Below are 19,699 nucleotides of genomic sequence, written 5' to 3'. Positions count from 1 at the left end.
GGTTGAATTTAATCAACCAACAATCCTGATGTTTAATTAATTGGCAAGTTTCACTAATCAGTTAATACAACTTGGCATGACAAACAAATGAAAAACACATCACTCTTGTCAATACTGAATAGCATACAGTCAAATTACTGAATCCAACTTATTCTTATTGCAGTCACTCTTCAAATAAGTGAAAGTTGGTCCTATTTATTAATTTGTTTAGTGTGCCTCAAACCATGGGGCACACAAGTACCTTTTTACAAGTCAGCAGTTCAAATTTAGTGACATTTACAGACTGCTTTAGCAGCTTTGCTGTAACACAAAGGTGACAAGTTTGGTTGCAATGGGAATCAAAACTCTCAAATCATTAAAGATAAACAAACTTTAGGTCAAAAAACAAACTTATATGGCTAAACTTTGGTAGAGCAAAGGTAGATCATTTTATAGTTTGCATTCCAAAGTAAATGCAAAAGAAATTTTTCAATCACTTTGAAAGTTGGAATAATCAAAATGGTAATAGCCAGAAAAACTAATTTTGATTTGTTATTTATATGGCAATTTATTGAACTAAAATTTCAATTAATAAATTGTTGGAATAATCAAAAACAGTAATAACCAGAAATACTAATATTGGCAATATTTTATGTAATCACTGCTTATAGGTAATTGATCATTCAACTACTGTGGGATAAAATTTCAATTTTGTTACATGTTTACAACTTCATATTTCCATTGTAATATTCTTGGATAAACAAAGAATATAACTAGCATTTTAATATTCTTAGTTTTTAATATATTGTACAAAGGGAAATTTCAAATTGCATAAATTAAAAATTACATTTCATAAAATCATTTAACAACTTTAACATTTTTTCTTCATTGAAAATATATTTCTGATAAACAATAAATTACACATGATATAAAACTGCATTATGACATATCAAGCAGCAAAACCCTCCACCAATAGGAGTTCAATACAAAAGTTCCCCCTATATTCGTGCACAAAATACAACATTCTTTGATAAGGCCATACAGAAAGACGCACTGAAAAACAGAAAGGATTGGTGTGAGCTTGTATGGAGGTATCTATCAGAATTAAATTATCAATGAAGGAAAATATTAATTGTTGATAAGATCACTCAGCTACTTTACACAGGAGGGGGTCATTCCATGCCAAATCATCCAGATTTTGGAAAATTTTCCAGGTGACCCCCTCAGAATGCCTTAAACAAATTCACATGTGCTCACCTACCCATAAAATGAAAATTTGCCAAAGATTAGATCAATATCTCTAATAGTTTCTGATTTACAGCCCTGTGAAATTTAGTTTTTTTTTTATTTTTGACAAATTCATTTTCAGACAACTTTGGCTGCTTAAAGCTGCAAGAGTAATAGTGGTAGAAGGCTGAAATTTGTTACACTGACTGAATTAATCTCACAGAATTCAAAAATGGTCTCAAACCAAGTTTATCTCTTACAGGATTTTCATAGTGAGGCTGTAAAATCACCTGAAAACCCAAAATCATAAAAAACATTGGTTTATTTAATAAGCCATAGCTCTAAGACTTAATATGATACAAAGCTGAATTGTGTTTTCAAATTTCCTATAACATATCTGTTGATAAATCAACAATTGTTGTAATTAAAAGTCTATTAGATCTGTAAAAAAATGTAGTTGCATGCAACTTTTTATGATTTAGCTAAAATAACCCTACTTCAGACCATAGTTTGACCATGTCACCAGTTATTCAGCCTTTTCAGATTTTTACCATATATTCTTACATCTCTGAATACAATCTACAAAAAAAACCAAAAAATCAAGATGGTGTTCAACCTACTTTGAGTTATAATTGTTTAAAGTATCCTCTGGCCATACGTTGTTTACATGCTCCAGTTCAGGTGTGTTACTGTGTGCAAATATATCCATACAATTTTGAAATAATGTATGAATCCCATTGAAATATTCTAATCAGCCGTTACCATGTATTCTTACATCTCTGAACATGATCTTCAAAAAAATCAAGGTTGTGAAAAATAATAAATTATCAAATTCTAAGTGTCTCTGATATGTACCATTGAGCAAAGGACCACCCACATTCAGGGCATTGAATTCTTTCTTGTCAATCAGGAATCAGTCCTGCAGAATTGTGTAAAGTTTGATCTACTTGAGTGCTATAAAAAATGCAAAGCCAGATGTTGGAAGAAGTCAACCCATTTTATCTCAAAATCCTGGGATGGGAAATGTGTGGAAAAAGAGGGTACAGGTAGCAACATGGACCCCACCATACACTGGACAATGATTGTCATTTAAACACAGATAACACTTCCAAAATTCTTTAGAAATTGGTCACTGTGAGTTACTGTTATTCATATTAGGTGAAGATGAATGCACACTTAATTGTGAATTTATACTGCAGAGAATTAAGCTACAAAGCAAAGTTGTACAAGTGAAAAACTTGTGAAAATGAAAAACATATCTGAACACAACAATGCAGAAGAAAATGTCAATTCTTCCACACAGAAAAGAGCTTCTAAGCAAGGAGGTATGCTGTATTCCTACTGGTGGTGGTGAGTTTGCTACATGATATGTCATTTCACAACATTTACATGACTTTTAGGTAGTTTTCACAAAGCTGGTAGCATGAGTCTCTAAGGCAGATAGCATTATCTCAAGAGGAAAATAGCTTTTGGGTACTGAGATATTGTCAAGCACAAAGCTGCACAAAGGGCTATCTGTGCTTAAGCACACCACATGTAATGAAACCCAGTTTCTAATAGTACAAGTCCACAGACATACCACCATGCCACAAGAAGGCATATGGAGGAAAGTGATTGTATTGGCGTTCTTGTTTTCACCACAATTGTATACACAATGTGTGTGTATTTCAGTATGATGTTGATTTTTGTCAAAACTGTAACATCATTTTAATTTATATTTACCAATGTGTACATAAAGATCTTACTAGAAACAAAAGAAATTGCCAATTACACTAAATTACAATAACATACAATACTACACATTACTGATTTACATACTCCCCAACATGATGGATGTCCCATTTTATCCTCTGGTCCTAGAGTGTAGTTTTCAAACCCACAACAGTTAAAGAAACGTTGAGCTTCACTTTTCAGTTCATTAGAAGAGCTTCGCCATCCTTTAACAGCAATCTTGTGCTGCTGATCTTCATTAAATGCAAGACAAGCACATGCAACACTGAACTGGATGATGAACAATATGAACAAAATGATCATATACTAATATAACTGTTAAGAAAATAAAAATTAACAGTGCAATGCTAACTTTAATTAGTATTTCCTTTGCTTAAAAGAATTTTATATCCTAGAATTAAATATTTAATATAAAAACAATTTATCCAAATGACTCAAAGAAATTTGTGAGAGTTCCTTAACAATAAATGTATTTAAGTAATACATTTTCCAACATGAATTGAAATAACGTAAGAAATAAAAAATTCATAAATTCAGCTTCAAACAAATAAACCAATGTTTTCCACTCAGTTGTCATTATTATATCCCATATGAATAATGCAGAAACTAGAAAAATTTCTTTATTAAATGAAAAAAAAGTTTGAAAACTACATTATTTTTTTCCTCCTATTCAAAGTTTCAAATAGTTTTTTTTTTATTTTTGCACAGTACTGTGTAACAAGGTAATATATATCTCTCAAAATAACACTAGACAAACTAGTATGTGCCCCAAATACTGTGACATTTTCATAATGCACTACTAGGCAACAAGTGGTACGACCTGTTACTAAACTTACCACCAGTTTTACTAGAAATATTCTAGTTTATAAGTGGTTAGTGTGGACTAAAGCTATGAATTACAATAAATCTGAGAAACTGTCATTAATTTTGGAAATATGGACTGCCCAAGACTTTTTTTAATAATAAACAATAAATGGGCTCAAATCCATAATAATGTTGAAGTGCAATTTTATCCATTTTATATGAAATGTAACTCTGTGAATACAGTGTATGATCAAATTTACTTTTCAGAATCAAACACTCAATGATATAACTAACAAAGTATTCTAATAATTACACCATACAAGGATACAAAAAATAACAAAACTTGGTGATGTTTGATGGCACCAATGAGTCCAAGCAGGGAAAGCAGAAACAGGAATACACCACATGCAATTATTCCTCCAACAATAGCCAAATTAGAGACTATACTTGCAACTCTTCCATACGCAGCTACTCCAATTAGAACAAAGGAAACAAGCTGGAAAAGTGAGACATAATTTATATGGAACATTCTTACTACACGTACCACGTTGAATAATGGTAGACTTACAACTATGTTTACAACCATTAAATTAAATTACTGTACACTATAAAATGTGTCACTGGCCTACATTTCAAAATTAAATAACTTTGTTCATGAAATCCATCACACATATCAACACTGGTTAATCTCTTAAAAGTACAAACTTGTTCATGAACTTTTGTGAAATTCAAATAATCATAAAAAATATTTTGGAAACAAGTCTATGACTTGTGCTTAAACTATGTAACCTGACTTATCCTTTGCTATTATTTTTACAAAGCTCAGTGTGCTGAATTTTACAAGTAGATGATTAGTAATATTTACTAATCAATGGACTTATTAACTGATCAGTACATGGACCTACCCACCCACAGTCCAATACAAATTATTTGCTAACTTCATACCTTTTCCAACCACTGTATTATTCTAACATGATATTAACTTACCTATTTTTATGCACTGTTTTTACTTTATGTTTAAATATTTTTGAATTATCCATGGTTTTGTACAATAGACTTCTTCTGAATACTGATATTTGAATAACCTGAATAAATTTCTACTTAACTATCTTTGTGTTTGTTTTTCTAAATATGGATTAATCCCAGACTAACCTTATTTAATTGTCAATTTATCTGATTTACATACTGAAAACATTTTACTATCACAAATAAGGGTAGTAATACTTTCAATTAAAACATATATTGTAATTATAACTAATAAAGTGCCCAAGTTAAACAACTTGTGTACATTGTTTGGGGAAATATAAAAATAATATACAATAAATATTTTGAAATTATCAACAATACTTACTAAATAGTAAACTGATCTGATATAAAAATTTTATTTGATGAACAAAAACCCTCATGTTTACAAACACTACAAATCAATAAAACCAAAACATATTAATAATCATGATGCTGTAATTTTGAAAAAAAAAAAAAAATATCGACAACATACTTTTATTAACACTGAAGCATTGTTCAGTCGTGTGACTTTGTTTCATATTGTAAACCACTTGAAAAAACTTTTTCCAAACACTGTATACTGGTTAATGTGTTAAGTTTACTGTTACCCATTCAACTTGCCTCTAAACTTTGTAAGCTTATCCAACCTCAAGTTATCCGATGGTTTCTCACTGAAGAAAATTTCTGCAGGTTTCAAACTAATAGAAGCATATAAATACTTTCACAGTTTACAAATGAAAGGAACATATGCAGAAGTTAAGAAAAAAATCTCTTAAATGTGAATATATATGTATGTATATACATATCTATACACACACACACATTTTTTGTTCTTTCCAATGATATTTGAGCTTTCTTCACAACTATTTTCAAAACCATGTACCATTAATAAATGTTTATAGCATTTGAATGACCCCACAAGGTTTCAACCAAGGTCTATGCTTTAAAAAAAACAAAGATATTTTCAAGAAGTGATAGATTCCTTAATAAAAATTTATTTTTGGTAAGCATAAAACAAAACTGACAAGGAGGTTATTTTACTCACTGGTAAAACTTTCCAGCTATGCAAAAATAACAAAACTTTTTGCTTCATGCCTTAGCTAAATAAATATAATGACTAAATATTAATATAATTTTTAAGTTAAAAATTGCTAAAATATAGTTATAACTGACATATCCAATTGACCTTACAATATGTCTTGAAAACTTTATTAAATGATGAAAAAATATGAAAAGCCAAAAGAACCCCTGTCTTTAAACTTCAGGCACAATGAAAAAATTTAGTTTTTACTCTAACTTTTGTTCATGAAAATCTATCATAAAAACAGTGTAACGGTTCTCCTTAACATTTAGAAAAAAGCATTATTAACTTATAAGTTACATGTTGAAAAAATACTGTGTACACTTTCCAGAAAATTCAGCATTCTTTTATACGTTTACAAATGTGTCCACGATTGTGTTTTGAGTGTTATAATCTATATATTTTTGAAATAGTCAGAAAAACAAAAAACAAAATACTTTAATCTCCAGGTATTAATTAAAAAAACAACTTTATTTTAGTAAGTGTATGGCATTTGGAGCTTCATCAGAACTAGTGGTAGAAAAACTGCTGTATGTATAAATGTGCACTTAATCAAACCCTTTGTAACCAACCAAGGGAAATCAATCAACCTGTCTCATTTTATTTATTAGGGAAACAAGTAACTATATTTTTAATATTCTTCTATTAGTCTAAATTTTAAATAAAACAGCGTAAGAATATGATGTACATTAATTTGTAGTGACTGGGTCGTAGAGAAAGCAATGTTGTTAATGGAGTTTAATCAAACTGGACCTTTGTCTCCAGTAGTGTCTCATGTCAATGTTTGCTTGATCTTTCTTATATGAACATTAATGGTACTGATTAGCAGAACAAAGGGTGGTGGGAAAATACCCAAATGCTGATATCAGTGCATGAATATACACATGTATTTGGTACATTACATACAGCTAAGTGGAAATTCTTAACACTCCTACGAAAAGTGGGGCCTAATAGGCCCCAGAGCAACTTGAAAGGTTATTAATATTAGGCTAATAATTTTGTATTTAAATGAAATTTAAATGATATTTAATGAAATGAAATCAAATGAAATGGCAATTTCATTTAAATACAAATTTATTAGCCTAATATTAATAACCTTCAGTTGCTCTGGGGCCTATTAGGCCCCACTTTTCGTAGGAGTGTTAAAGAACTCACCATCAAATCCAATACTTCACAAAATATTGCAGCTGATGAATGATCTTTGCCAGTTAATATGATTTCAGTTTTAAAATATGAATCCAATATGCAGGAACATTTCTGATGTACAATTCTGAGAAATTAACAATTAGTGAAATTTGATGGTTGATTAGTTTTCAGGATCATAAACTGATTATATTTAACTGATTGCTTACACTTAAGAGATTTAGGTAGTTATTTTCCTGGATCATGACACCAATTAATTAAGCAGAACAACTATGAATTAATCAATAATAATAATGAAAAGTAGTTAGAATAATTTACAACCAAAACACTAATTTCAGTTATTTATTTTTCTGACAATAGACAGTCATAATTTTGCTTAATTATTTTACATAAAACTAATGGATGTAATCGATGTCCATAGGTAATCACATTGATTTAGGGAGTTGCAACAAGTCGTAATATTTGCCTGTATGAGCGTATAGTCGTAATGTATACACCAAAATCGTAATGATTACGCTCAAATTGTAATAGTTGGCATCTCTGCTGTCTGCCGTTCTTTCAACTGTTGCTAAATGCTGATCAAAAAACTTCCTATTTCTGCTTTCAAATTCTGTACCTAACTTCTGAATTCAGGTTTGCTATTACAATGTTTATATTCTCACCTTGAAGATATACGGAAGCTAAATGACAACCTAGAAACTTTATACAACGTATCCAGAAAGATAAAAAAATTCAGATTCAAAAGCTTTCAAGAAGAATGAAACTTCACCAGCTTTCACAGTCAAAATTATCCTTGTGCACAACATATTCTGATATACACATCACTACAGTAACAGTGCATAGTTTGACCAATGTGTTATGCTCAATAACTCTTGTAAGCCATTTTATTCATGTAGCAACTGCTGTTGAATGTTTTTAAAGAGATCATATCACTTGCACTCCCTTCAGTAAAGGAACAATTTCTAAACTACTCCAAATGTATCATTTTATTCTTTGTAAATGTATTTACAACCACTAGCTTTAAGTATTGGACTATACTTGCAACTCTTCCATATGCAGCTACTCCAATTAGAACAAAGGAAACAAGCTGGAAAAGTGAGACACAATTTATATGGAACATTCTTACTACACGTACCACGTTAAATAATGGTAGACTTACAACTATGTTTACAACCATTAAATTAAATTACTGTACACTATAAAATGTGTCACTGGCCTACATTTCAAAATTAAATAACTTTGTTCATGAAATCCATCACACATATCAACACTGGTTAATCTCTTAAAAGTACAAACTTGTTCATGAACTTTTGTGAAATTCAAATAATCATAAAAATATTTTGGAAACAAGTCTATGACTTGTGCTTAAACTATGTAACCTGACTTATCCTTTGCTATTATTTTTACAAAGCTCAGTGTGCTGAATTTTACAAGTAGATGATTAGTAATATTTACTAATCAATGGACTTATTAACTGATCAGTACATGGACCTACACACCCACAGTCCAATACAAATTATTTGCTAACTTCATACCTTTTCCAACCACTGTATTATTCTAACATGATATTAACTTACCTATTTTTATGCACTGTTTTTACTTTATGTTTAAATATTTTTGAATTATCCATGGTTTTGTAACAAAATAACAATAGACTTCTTCTGAATACTGATATTTGAATAACCTGAATAAATTTCTACTTAACTATCTTTGTGTTTGTTTTTTTAAATATGGTTTAATCCCAGACTAACCTTATTTAATTGTCAATTTATCTGATTTACATACTGAAAACATTTTACTATCACAAATAAGGGTAGTAACTTTCAATTAAAACATATATTGCAATTATAACTAATCGAGTGCCCAAGTTAAACAACTTGTGTACATTGTTTGGGGAAATATAAAAATAATATACAATAAATATTTTGAAATTATCAACAATACTTACTAAATAGTAAACTGATCTGATATAAAAAATTTATTTGATGAACAAAAACCCTCATGTTTACAAACACTTCAAATCAATAAAACCAAAACATATTAAAAATCATGATGCTGTAATTTTGAAAAAAAAAAAAAAATATCGACAACATACTTTTATTAACACTGAAGCATTGTTCAGTCGTGTGACTTTGTTTCATATTGTAAACCACTTGAAAAAACTTTTTCCAAACACTGTATACTTGTTAATGTGTTAAGTTTACTGTTACCCATTCAACTTGCCTCTAAACTTTGTAAGCTTATCCAACCTCAAGTTATCCGATGGTTTCTCACTGAAGAAAATTTCTGCAGGTTTCAAACTAATAGAAGCATATAAATACTTTCACAGTTTACAAATGAAAGGAACATATGCAGAAGTTAAGAAAAAAACCTCTTAAATGTGAATATATATGTATGTATATACATATCTATACACACACACACACATTTTTTTGTTCTTTCCAATGATATTTGAGCTTTCTTCACAACTATTTTCAAAACTATGTACCATTAATAAATGTTTATAGCACAAGGTTTCAACCAAGGTCTATGCTTTAAAAAAAACGAAGATATTTTCAAGAAGTGATAGATTCCTTAATAAAAATTTATTTTTGGTAAGCATAAAACAAAACTGACAAGGAGGTTATTTTACTCACTGGTAAAACTTTCCAGCTATGCAAAAATAACAAAACTTTTTGCTTCATGCCTTAGCTAAATAAATATAATGACTAAATATTAATATAATTTTTAAGTTAAAAATTGCTAAAATATAGTTATAACTGACATATCCAATTGACCTTACAATATGTCTTGAAAACTTTATTAAATGATGAAAAAATATGAAAAGCCAAAAGAACCCCTGTCTTTAAACTTCAGGCACAATGAAAAAATTTAGTTTTTACTCTAACTTTTGTTCATGAAAATCTATCATAAAAACAGTGTAACGGTTCTCCTTAACATTTAGAAAAAAGCATTATTAACTTATAAGTTACATGTTGAAAAAATACTGTGTACACTTTCCAGAAAATTCAGCATTCTTTTATACGTTTACAAATGTGTCCACGATTGTGTTTTGAGTGTTATAATCTATATATTTTTGAAATAGTCAGAAAAACAAAAAACAAAATACTTTAATCTCCAGGTATTAATTAAAAAAACAACTTTATTTTAGTAAGTGTATGGCATTTGGAGCTTCATCAGAACTAGTGGTAGAAAAACTGCTGTATGTATAAATGTGCACTTAATCAAACCCTTTGTAACCAACCAAGGGAAATCAATCAACCTGTCTCATTTTATTTATTAGGAAACAAGTAACTATATTTTTAATATTCTTCTATTAGTCTAAATTTTAAATGAAACAGCGTAAGAATATGATGTACATTAATTTGTAGTGACTGGGTCGAGAGAAAGCAATGTTGTTAATGGAGTTTAATCAAACTGGACCTTTGTCTCCAGTAGTGTCTCATGTCAATGTTTGCTTGATCTTTCTTATATGAACATTAATGGTACTGATTAGCAGAACAAAGGGTGGTGGGAAAATACCCAAATGCTGATATCAGTGCATGAATATACACATGTATTTGGTACATTACATACAGCTAAGTGGAAATTCTTAACACTCCTAGAAAGTGGGGCCTAATAGGCCCCAGAGCAACTGAAAGGTTATTAATATTAGGCTAATAATTTTGTATTTAAATGAAATTTAAATGATATTTAATGAAATGAAATCAAATGAAATGGCAATTTCATTTAAATACAAATTTATTAGCCTAATATTAATAACCTTTCAAGTTGCTCTGGGGCCTATTAGGCCCCACTTTTCGTAGGAGTGTTAAAGAACTCACCATCAAATCCAATACTTCACAAAATATTGCAGCTGATGAATGATCTTTGCCAGTTAATATGATTTCAGTTTTAAAATATGAATCCAATATGCAGGAACATTTCTGATGTACAATTCTGAGAAATTAACAATTAGTGAAATTTGATGGTTGATTAGTTTTCAGGATCATAAACTGATTATATTTAACTGATTGCTTACACTTAAGAGATTTAGGTAGTTATTTTCCTGGATCATGACACCAATTAATTAAGCAGAACAACTATGAATTAATCAATAATAATAATGAAAAGTAGTTAGAATAATTTACAACCAAAACACTAATTTCAGTTATTTATTTTTCTGACAATAGACAGTCATAATTTTGCTTAATTATTTTACATAAAACTAATGGATGTAATCGATGCCCATAGGTAATCACATTGATTTAATTATCTGGTTTTAATAGATTAGTACTGTCTCAGAGATGCCAACTATTTCAACTAACTCAGCATAATGATTGTATACAGAGACCTTTCACAGTTTTAGTCCTTTTAGATTTGTCAGAAACAAGACAATCTGGTGAACGAGGCTTCTTTTTTTCCATCTTGTGAACAATCGCATTGATGTTTCTATGCCACTTAGAAAACGAGAAATACCCATCTACGCAAGTGCTGATTCGCTGACAAGCACTGATGACGTAACTATGGATTCCCCCACGTACCCAGTATGGAGAAGCACTGCTCTCAAACTATTGGTAGACATCGGAGATACAAATATTTTTTATTTCAAGGATAAGGATAAACATGATTATTGCAAGTAGCCATTTGAGTATGTCTTTTATTTATTATCAAAATTTATTTGTGTCTCACTACAAATTTTCTTTTCACCCCTTTCAAGCCCTTGGGAAACAATTTATCACTTTATTGTATAAGCCTATATAATATATAATAATTTGGGAGTTGCAACAAGTCGTAATATTTGCCTGTATGAGCGTATAGTCGTAATGTATACACCAAAATCGTAATGATTACGCTCAAATTGTAATAGTTGGCATCTCTGCTGTCTGCCGTTCTTTCAACTGTTGCTAAATGCTGATCAAAAACTTCCTATTTCTGCTTTCAAATTCTGTACCTAACTTCTGAATTCAGGTTTGCTATTACAATGTTTATATTCTCACCTTGAAGATATACGGAAGCTAAATGACAACCTAGAAACTTTATACAACGTATCCAGAAAGATAAAAAAATTCAGATTCAAAAGCTTTCAAGAAGAATGAAACTTCACCAGCTTTCACAGTCAAAATTATCCTTGTGCACAACATATTCTGATATACACATCACTACAGTAACAGTGCATAGTTTGACCAATGTGTTATGCTCAATAACTCTTGTAAGCCATTTTATTCATGTAGCAACTGCTGTTGAATGTTTTTAAAGAGATCATATCACTTGCACTCCCTTCAGTAAAGGAACAATTTCTAAACTACTCCAAATGTATCATTTTATTCTTTGTAAATGTATTTACAACCACTAGCTTTAAGTATTGGACTAAGATGTGCACATAATGTACCTTTCTACAATGAAAAATCATGCTTTAAAAATAATCTGCAGTGGACTTAACATCCCTGCAACCTCTATATCCAAGAGTACCTTTGCACCTAATAAAGATTCAATTACTTCTTCATTTTAATTGATATATCTAACAACAAAAGAAAGCTGACATTTTTTACAGTTACATTTGATCCTATCCAGTGTAAATAGTACTGTCTTTTTAATGCGATAGATTTAATGATGTTACAATAGCTTTTTTGAAACTGTGTTTTAAGTGAGGACTAGTAATATACAAAGTAACTACAGTTTAAAACAGTTCTAAATCAATGAGAAGACACAATCTAATGAATAATTATGATTGAATGATAAGGTGAACAACTAGTAAGTAAATGACCTTTAATCGTAGCTACAGAAGGTATGCATTTTAGTTATCATAATTTGGATCACACACTTAAAACTTTCACAACAGGTCAGGGTTCAAAGGTCATATCATCACGTTTGTTGACTTGCATTCAAAGTTTTATTGAACTACTATTTTATGAATTTACGTCAATGAGTTTGGAATGAAATTATTGATTATAATTCAAATTAATATTATATGTTTATTTCTTAATTTAAAAGTAAATACTAAAATAATACACCTAAATATAGATTTTAGTGAGTCACGTGGTATGTTGAATGCAGCACTGTTTAGAATAAGATGCTTGTGATGTTAAAATACTAACTATAGTTTCATACAGATTACTAATATTATCAAGCTAGAATTTAAAATTATAACCTCATATATTTTTATTTTGCTGAGATATGGCTTACATACCGAATCATACATGGTAGCCATGTTCAACTCTTTACATTTTGTAAAACAGTCCCTTATGTACACTTACTTCAATATCTGATATGTGAATAACAAATCAACAGATTAGAATGTCTCCAGAGTAGTTTTCCCTGCCATTTTAATCTTTGAAAACTCTACAACGTTCTTTCAATCCATGATTTCAATGAGGAAAGTATTGTCTTTAATCAATTAAAATCTAAATAAATTTTAATTACCTTAATAAATTATATTGGAATTCTATGGTATAAGTGTAGGTATTTTTGTTTTTTTGGTTATTCAAGTGTATATACAAAACCTAAAAAAATTTTTTTTACATCCTTCACGTGCAAAATTTTAAAAGGATTTGTAACCTATGTCCAGCAGCAATCTCTGTACAAGATTTAGAGAGGGGAGATAATTGCTTGCTTTAATTATTTATTGTTATGTATTTTAAGAATAATAATTTATTTCTAAATAGTAATGATCTATATACATGTATAACAACTGAAATATGACATTATATTACAAATTACTAGCCTGCAAAAACAGCCAAGACAGGGAAGGCTTGTAATCAGTTTTATAGTACTGGAAACTGACCTGAGTACATGTGCACTGTGTCAATGCAGGCTTTCTGTAATGTTAGGTAGACATGACTGGAAGGTCAATATAACAATAAAATTATATATATGTTCATATATAGTGTTATGAGATTTAAGCTACTCAGACTAAACATTTATATTTTCATGTTATAACATGTAGTCTTTTGAGCATGAAAGAAACATAATTTATGTTTCCTAATTTTTTTATGATGGTTACAAGGTTGGTGAAGTAACAGATTTCACATACAGTGTAGAAAATAACAAAATACAAAGTATTACTGAAAACAAACATTTGAAATGTATTTAGGAATTGTAGAAATTTATGCAAATAAGTTTGAGATTTCTGGGATGAAGAATATTTTTTTAATCATAACATGAAATCACTTTCCTCTCAGACTAGTAACGAAACAGTATTTTCACAAACAAATATCTGACATTTTGTGTACAAAATACTTGTAATCTTCACAAACGTTTGTAAACTTTTAGTAGAGATACACAATATATCAAATTATGTCCACAAATACATAGAAGAACTTGAATATATTACACCAAGCCCATTGTGAAAAGGTTAAAATGGTTTGGAACCCAGTCAGTAATACGACTGAATAAAACAATATTGGCATAGTGGTATACAAATTACCTAAGCCATCAAAGCAATACTCTTGGCTAATAATAAATCTAATAGAATTTTAAAATGCATTTTTAAAACTTACTAATTACAAGTCAAATAGAGGTAGTTATTTCTTTATACAAATCACTTGTTAAGCCTCAGATATTTTGCGTACTGTTTTTGTTTCCTTTGCTAGGGATACAGAGGACAGGTGTCAAGAATGTTACTGATAATGGATGTAACATTTCATGACAATAAAGAGCCTGTTAGTCCATCAGAGCTATCCAATCCACTAAGCTGAATTTTAAAAATAAAAACTGCCCTCACAGCCAGTCCTTACTATTAAAATATTTATCATGCCTTCGGTTAAAGAGTTAACATTTCAAACTGATTGCACCTGCTACATCTGAAAACAATCCAGCCATCCTCTTAAAAAAATAAAGCTACCTTAACTGAGGTTTAATGATAACCAGCTAAAAACAGGCACTTGTGCCCCATCCTAGCACTAAATATGAAACATATCAACACAATCACTCTAATAGTCTTAAATCCCTCAATCAGATGTAATCTAACTTTTCTTTTTCAACAGAAAATAATTTTAAATATCTTTAACTTTTTTTCTTAACTACTAACCATGTAAGACTGAAACACTTTCCAACAATTCATCTATTTTAACGTAAGAAGCCCGAAACAAACCACATTTCAAATGAGTCCTAACCAGTGGACTATAAAATGAAACTTAAAACCTTTTAAGAATAATATTCTCCATTTCTGTAAATACAATCTAAAACCTTACTTGTCCTAAAACTAGTAATAGCATACAGCTTGAGTGTCTTAAAATTAATCAACCAAAACACCAAGATCCTTTTCTTCCATAACACTCTTAAGATTATTCCCATTAAAACCATATGTATAAATTATAATCCATATCTATTACCTTGTATTTATTATAATGAAAATTCACATGCCAAACTCACCAAATAACCCAAGTCCTTTTCTAAAGCAAGAGCAACCTAATCACAGCAAGAAACATTCAAAGCCTTAACATCACCAGCAAATTTACACATTTACTATTTCTTCATCTGTATCACCAATGTAAATACAAAATGTCCTAACAATGTGTCATGAGGTACCCAACTTGACATTAGTCCAGTTTAACTCCATTTACAACTCTATGCTTTCTTCTATCCAGCCATTTTTTTGATCAAGTGAACAAACTTTTCCTCAAATCCCCAAGATTGTTTTTAAGAAGCTTGTTATGTGTTGTTTTTTCAAATGCATTCTGAAAATTCAAATACATGAAGTCCACATTTTTACTTTCATCTACATAATAAGTTACCTCTTCCCAGAGAATGGGTTTAAAATGTATATACTCTACTTCTCTTTTGGACTTATGTGATACTCACAGGAATCTTCAAGGGCCAAAGTGTCTCAGTTTGTCTTAATGTTACTGTTATTATGCAAGTAAGAAAGAAATGTGTGAAGCTACGAAATAAAAAACCTGAAAACAGAAAAAGTTAAAAAATATTTCACACTATTATTGTACACAATTTTGCTGTTTCCATGAAATGGAATAGAGTTTTCAGATCAAATTATACAACAGTATTGCCCATTTATGAATTAGCTTTATGATTATAATTTACATGAAATGATAAACACAGTCTAAAAATCAACTTCATCAGACTTGTCTAAAGGTAAAACATATGGGTGTAATTAAATGTATATGTAGAATAAAAAGCAGAATTAGTTTCCATTATAAAACAAGATAACTTTTCAACTACCAGTACCAGTAATATTACTAATAGCAATAATACTAACAGTAATAATAATTTGTCAAAACTCTAGTGTAGTACCATCACTAGTACTAACAGAAAGGTAACAATGCAATGAAAAATCTCTCATATTAGACAATTTGGAGCCATAACCACTAATTTGTTCTAAACCAACATTTTTACCTAAGTTAAGCCAAAAACTAGTAAAATATCAATTTCCGCCTCAAGTTTTAAAAGAGTATTTAATTCTACCAAAAAAAAAAAAATTAGCTCCAGCAGTAACAAAGTAATAAAAAGAATAACACTAACGCATTACTGCCATTAGTAAAAAAAATGGTTAAATAGAAACTTGCTGATTATAATAAAATTCTCAACTTACAATATAGACAAGATTAAGAGCTGTAAGAGCGTTTTTTGAGCAAGTGAATCCTCCACACATTTTAATGTCGAAATTAAATCTTATTTCATACGAAATGAATTAAGTACACGTCAAAGAGAGAAAAGTACAGAATTAGTGTTAGGATATAATCATGAAACAAGATACAAACGCAACAGCTTCAGCAGATAATGTATAACTCTTCAGAGGGCGCTATTAATTATTAAATTTATTCTTGTTATTTATCACTTGAAACAACACAAACTTTAATACATTTAGTCACACACTCTATTGTTTACTTCTTTTGGTATTCAGCATAAAACTAGACAATGGGTCATCTGTGTTCTGTCCATCACATGGAAACTAATATCAGATTTTAACGTCATATGTTCTTAACATCCCACTGACTCATTATAATTTTTCTGTTTTTCATCTAAGTTCTTTTGTACTTCTTCTATATAGTACTATATTTTCTCTTTGAATCGCTTCAAAAAATAAAAATAAAAATGATAATAAAGGAGGAGACAGAAAAATTAAAAAACAGAGAAAAGAGAGAGAAAAATTAAAACAAATCATTTAACTAGATTGAATGTACTACAAAAACTTAAAGGTCCTCACACTTTTTATTCATCAGGAGGATAATCAAGGTTAAAGAAAAAGCGGAAACAAAAGTGAATACTTTCACGCCATGACATAATTTTGAAACATCTTCCGTCTTTCTAAAATCAGTCCAAACACTTACCACAAATGTGATATACATACACTTCTGCATCTGCTCTTTTAGCAATCACACTTACATCACATTGCTGTGTTTGATTATTTTTAGAGTCAACGTAATATGCAAGGGTTTGTTTTTGAAATTCGCACAAAGCTACTCGAGGGTTATCAGTGATAGCCGTCCCTAATTTAGCAGTGTAAGACTAGAGGGAAGGTAGCTAGTCATCACCACCCACCGCCAACTCTTGGGCTACTCTTTCACCAACGAATAGTGGGATTGACCGTCACATTATAACGCCCCCACGGCTGAAAGGGCGAGCATGTTTGGTGCGACGGGGATGCGAACCCGCGACCCTTAGATTACAAGTCGCACGCCTTAACACGCTTGGTCATGCCGGACCATATGCAAGGGAAACATTTCTTTTATTCAGATTATTCAGTGATGCAGTTAGGTGAAACAAATGCAAAATATAAGAGATATCAAAATTAATTTTGAGGCAATAATTTATGTTATGCTGCCAATAGTGCATAACATTTTTAAATACGTACCAAGCCATTAATTTTTATTACTTTTATTTGTGAGATGCAGGTATATCATGAGTTTTCTATGTGATTTTAACATATACAAGCAGTCCAGAAAACTGTTGATGTTGGCTTGTTATGGTTTTCTATGTTACTTTTATCACTATAACAGATAATAGCTACTCTGACCAAAAGGAGGTTGTGGTACCTTCATGTTGAAAGAACCAACGACTGCAACGTCTTTTGCTGGCAGAATAGATTATGTTTATATGTTGCATCTAATCTCATGTCCCCCGCTAGTACAGCGGTATGTTTCCGGATTTACAACGCCAAAATTAGGGTTTGATTCCCTTCGCTGGGCTCAGGAGATAGCCTGATGTGGCTTTGCTTTAAAAAAAACACACACACTTTCCGAACTTTCCGATCGAAATGAATGAGAAAGATTTACGTTAATAGTTAGGATGGTTATGTAGTTAAAAAACCGATGACTAAAAAGGTGCCAGGACTCTTGTTTTTCAAGTCTCGAGAGGAGACATGGGATACCACGGCCTTGTTATGATTTGGGTGAAAACTAGGACAACATTTAGGGCGTGTTTCTAATGATTAAAAGAGCTTTGTTACCATTGCTTTTTGAGTTATTGAGCAGAGTTTCACCATATAAAGTATCTGTCAAATATCAGACGATAACTTTTTGATTATCGACAATTATGATAATGGTTTGGTCGAAAGAACAATGTTCGAAAAGGTTCTGTGTTCCTTTTCAAGCTGTGGAGCGATATCGAGACACCATGTATAAAATATATATTGAAGGATTATCACTCATTGTTGACAGCTAAGATAGGCATGTCATTAAAAATTCAATGACTGACAAAGATGTTAACCAGAAGATGACCTTAGAAGGTCGAAACGTTGATCCGTACTTTATTTTAATTAAAAATTTAATACCCATACAAGTCGTCTTGAGAATACAATGACTGAAAGGTTGTTGCAACCTCGCTTTCCAAATCCTCTGATTGATGAAGTGAAATACTGTGTATATACTATGCCATATGATCACTACACAGTCATTCAATAATTTTTCCCATAAGCTGGTTACATGGTAAGAACTCTACATAGCTTGCTGTCCTGCACTGGTTAGGTTTTTTATCTACCTGTAAAGTATATTAAGTCTACAAGCAGTGAGAGAGTTATGTTTCCTCTGAGTGTTTATTGAAATACATTAGCACAGCGTGTCGGATGTATCAGATTAATATATTCATGAGTGTGCTAACCTATCAATGGTAAATTAAATGCAGGGACAATAACTCTTATATCATAACAAATACAAAGTTGGTGTCCTCGTGCTTTATTTGGTTGTGATAAAAATATTTTTAATCATACAGATTAAATTATTTTGGGTAAGCCTGCAATTTTATTGAATGATTTATTAGTGTGGTTTCATTACAAGATTCAATATTTAAGCATAAAAAAAGCAGATTACACTAAGGAGAGGTGGAAAGTAACACTCGATGTAATTCGCACCAACTTCTAGTACAGATAGCTAACAGCAGAAGGTGCTAATTAGCATTGCCTGACATGGATCAATTTGAGTGTGCAGGATCTTAATTCATTCTGGACCTCCGCTCTTTCTCACTGCAACCAGATACCATCTATAAAACAAAAAAACAACGACAAGAAGAATAAGGCTGGGTCAGAGAATGTGTCACTATCGGTAGGAACAAGGATTAGCACAATCATACATAATTGGTCAAACAAAGACTCATAAAAAATTGTGGATTAGAAAGTCCTAAGGTTCTCAGTATATATAATACTTATGGAGTTTTTATATTATTTCTATTTTAACATACAGTAACCTAAATTAAGTTAGTTGTGTGTGAATAATATTAAGGCGTTGTGTCTAATTTATTATTCAGTATTACATGATGGACCAACTGAGTAATGATCATACTACAGATTCATTTTCATTT

The 19,699-nt window shown here is 30.6% G+C and overlaps 1 protein-coding gene across 2 annotated transcripts in view; it reads right to left on the bottom strand.

Moving 5' to 3' along the window:
* The window catches only part of Tsp97E (Tetraspanin 97E), a 29,310-nt gene extending 12,597 nt beyond the window's left edge, over positions 1-16,713 (bottom strand). For both annotated transcript variants that reach the window (XM_076510464.1, XM_076510465.1), the window contains exons 1-3: positions 16,497-16,713; positions 4,070-4,237; positions 3,025-3,243 (exon numbers count right to left, since the gene is read on the bottom strand). In XM_076510464.1, the coding sequence (XP_076366579.1) occupies positions 3,025-3,243; positions 4,070-4,237; positions 16,497-16,556 (447 nt within the window). In that variant the 5' untranslated portion in view covers positions 16,557-16,713. The remainder of the gene's footprint in view (positions 1-3,024; positions 3,244-4,069; positions 4,238-16,496) is intronic.
* Positions 16,714-19,699: the final 2,986 nt, after the last annotated feature.

Source organism: Tachypleus tridentatus, chromosome 7 (genome assembly GCF_004210375.1).
Source record: "Tachypleus tridentatus isolate NWPU-2018 chromosome 7, ASM421037v1, whole genome shotgun sequence".
In the NCBI taxonomy this organism is placed as follows: domain Eukaryota; kingdom Metazoa; phylum Arthropoda; class Merostomata; order Xiphosura; family Limulidae; genus Tachypleus; species Tachypleus tridentatus.
The sequence above is the reverse complement of the archived record's forward strand: the minus strand, read 5'-3'. Positions and strand labels throughout refer to the sequence as shown.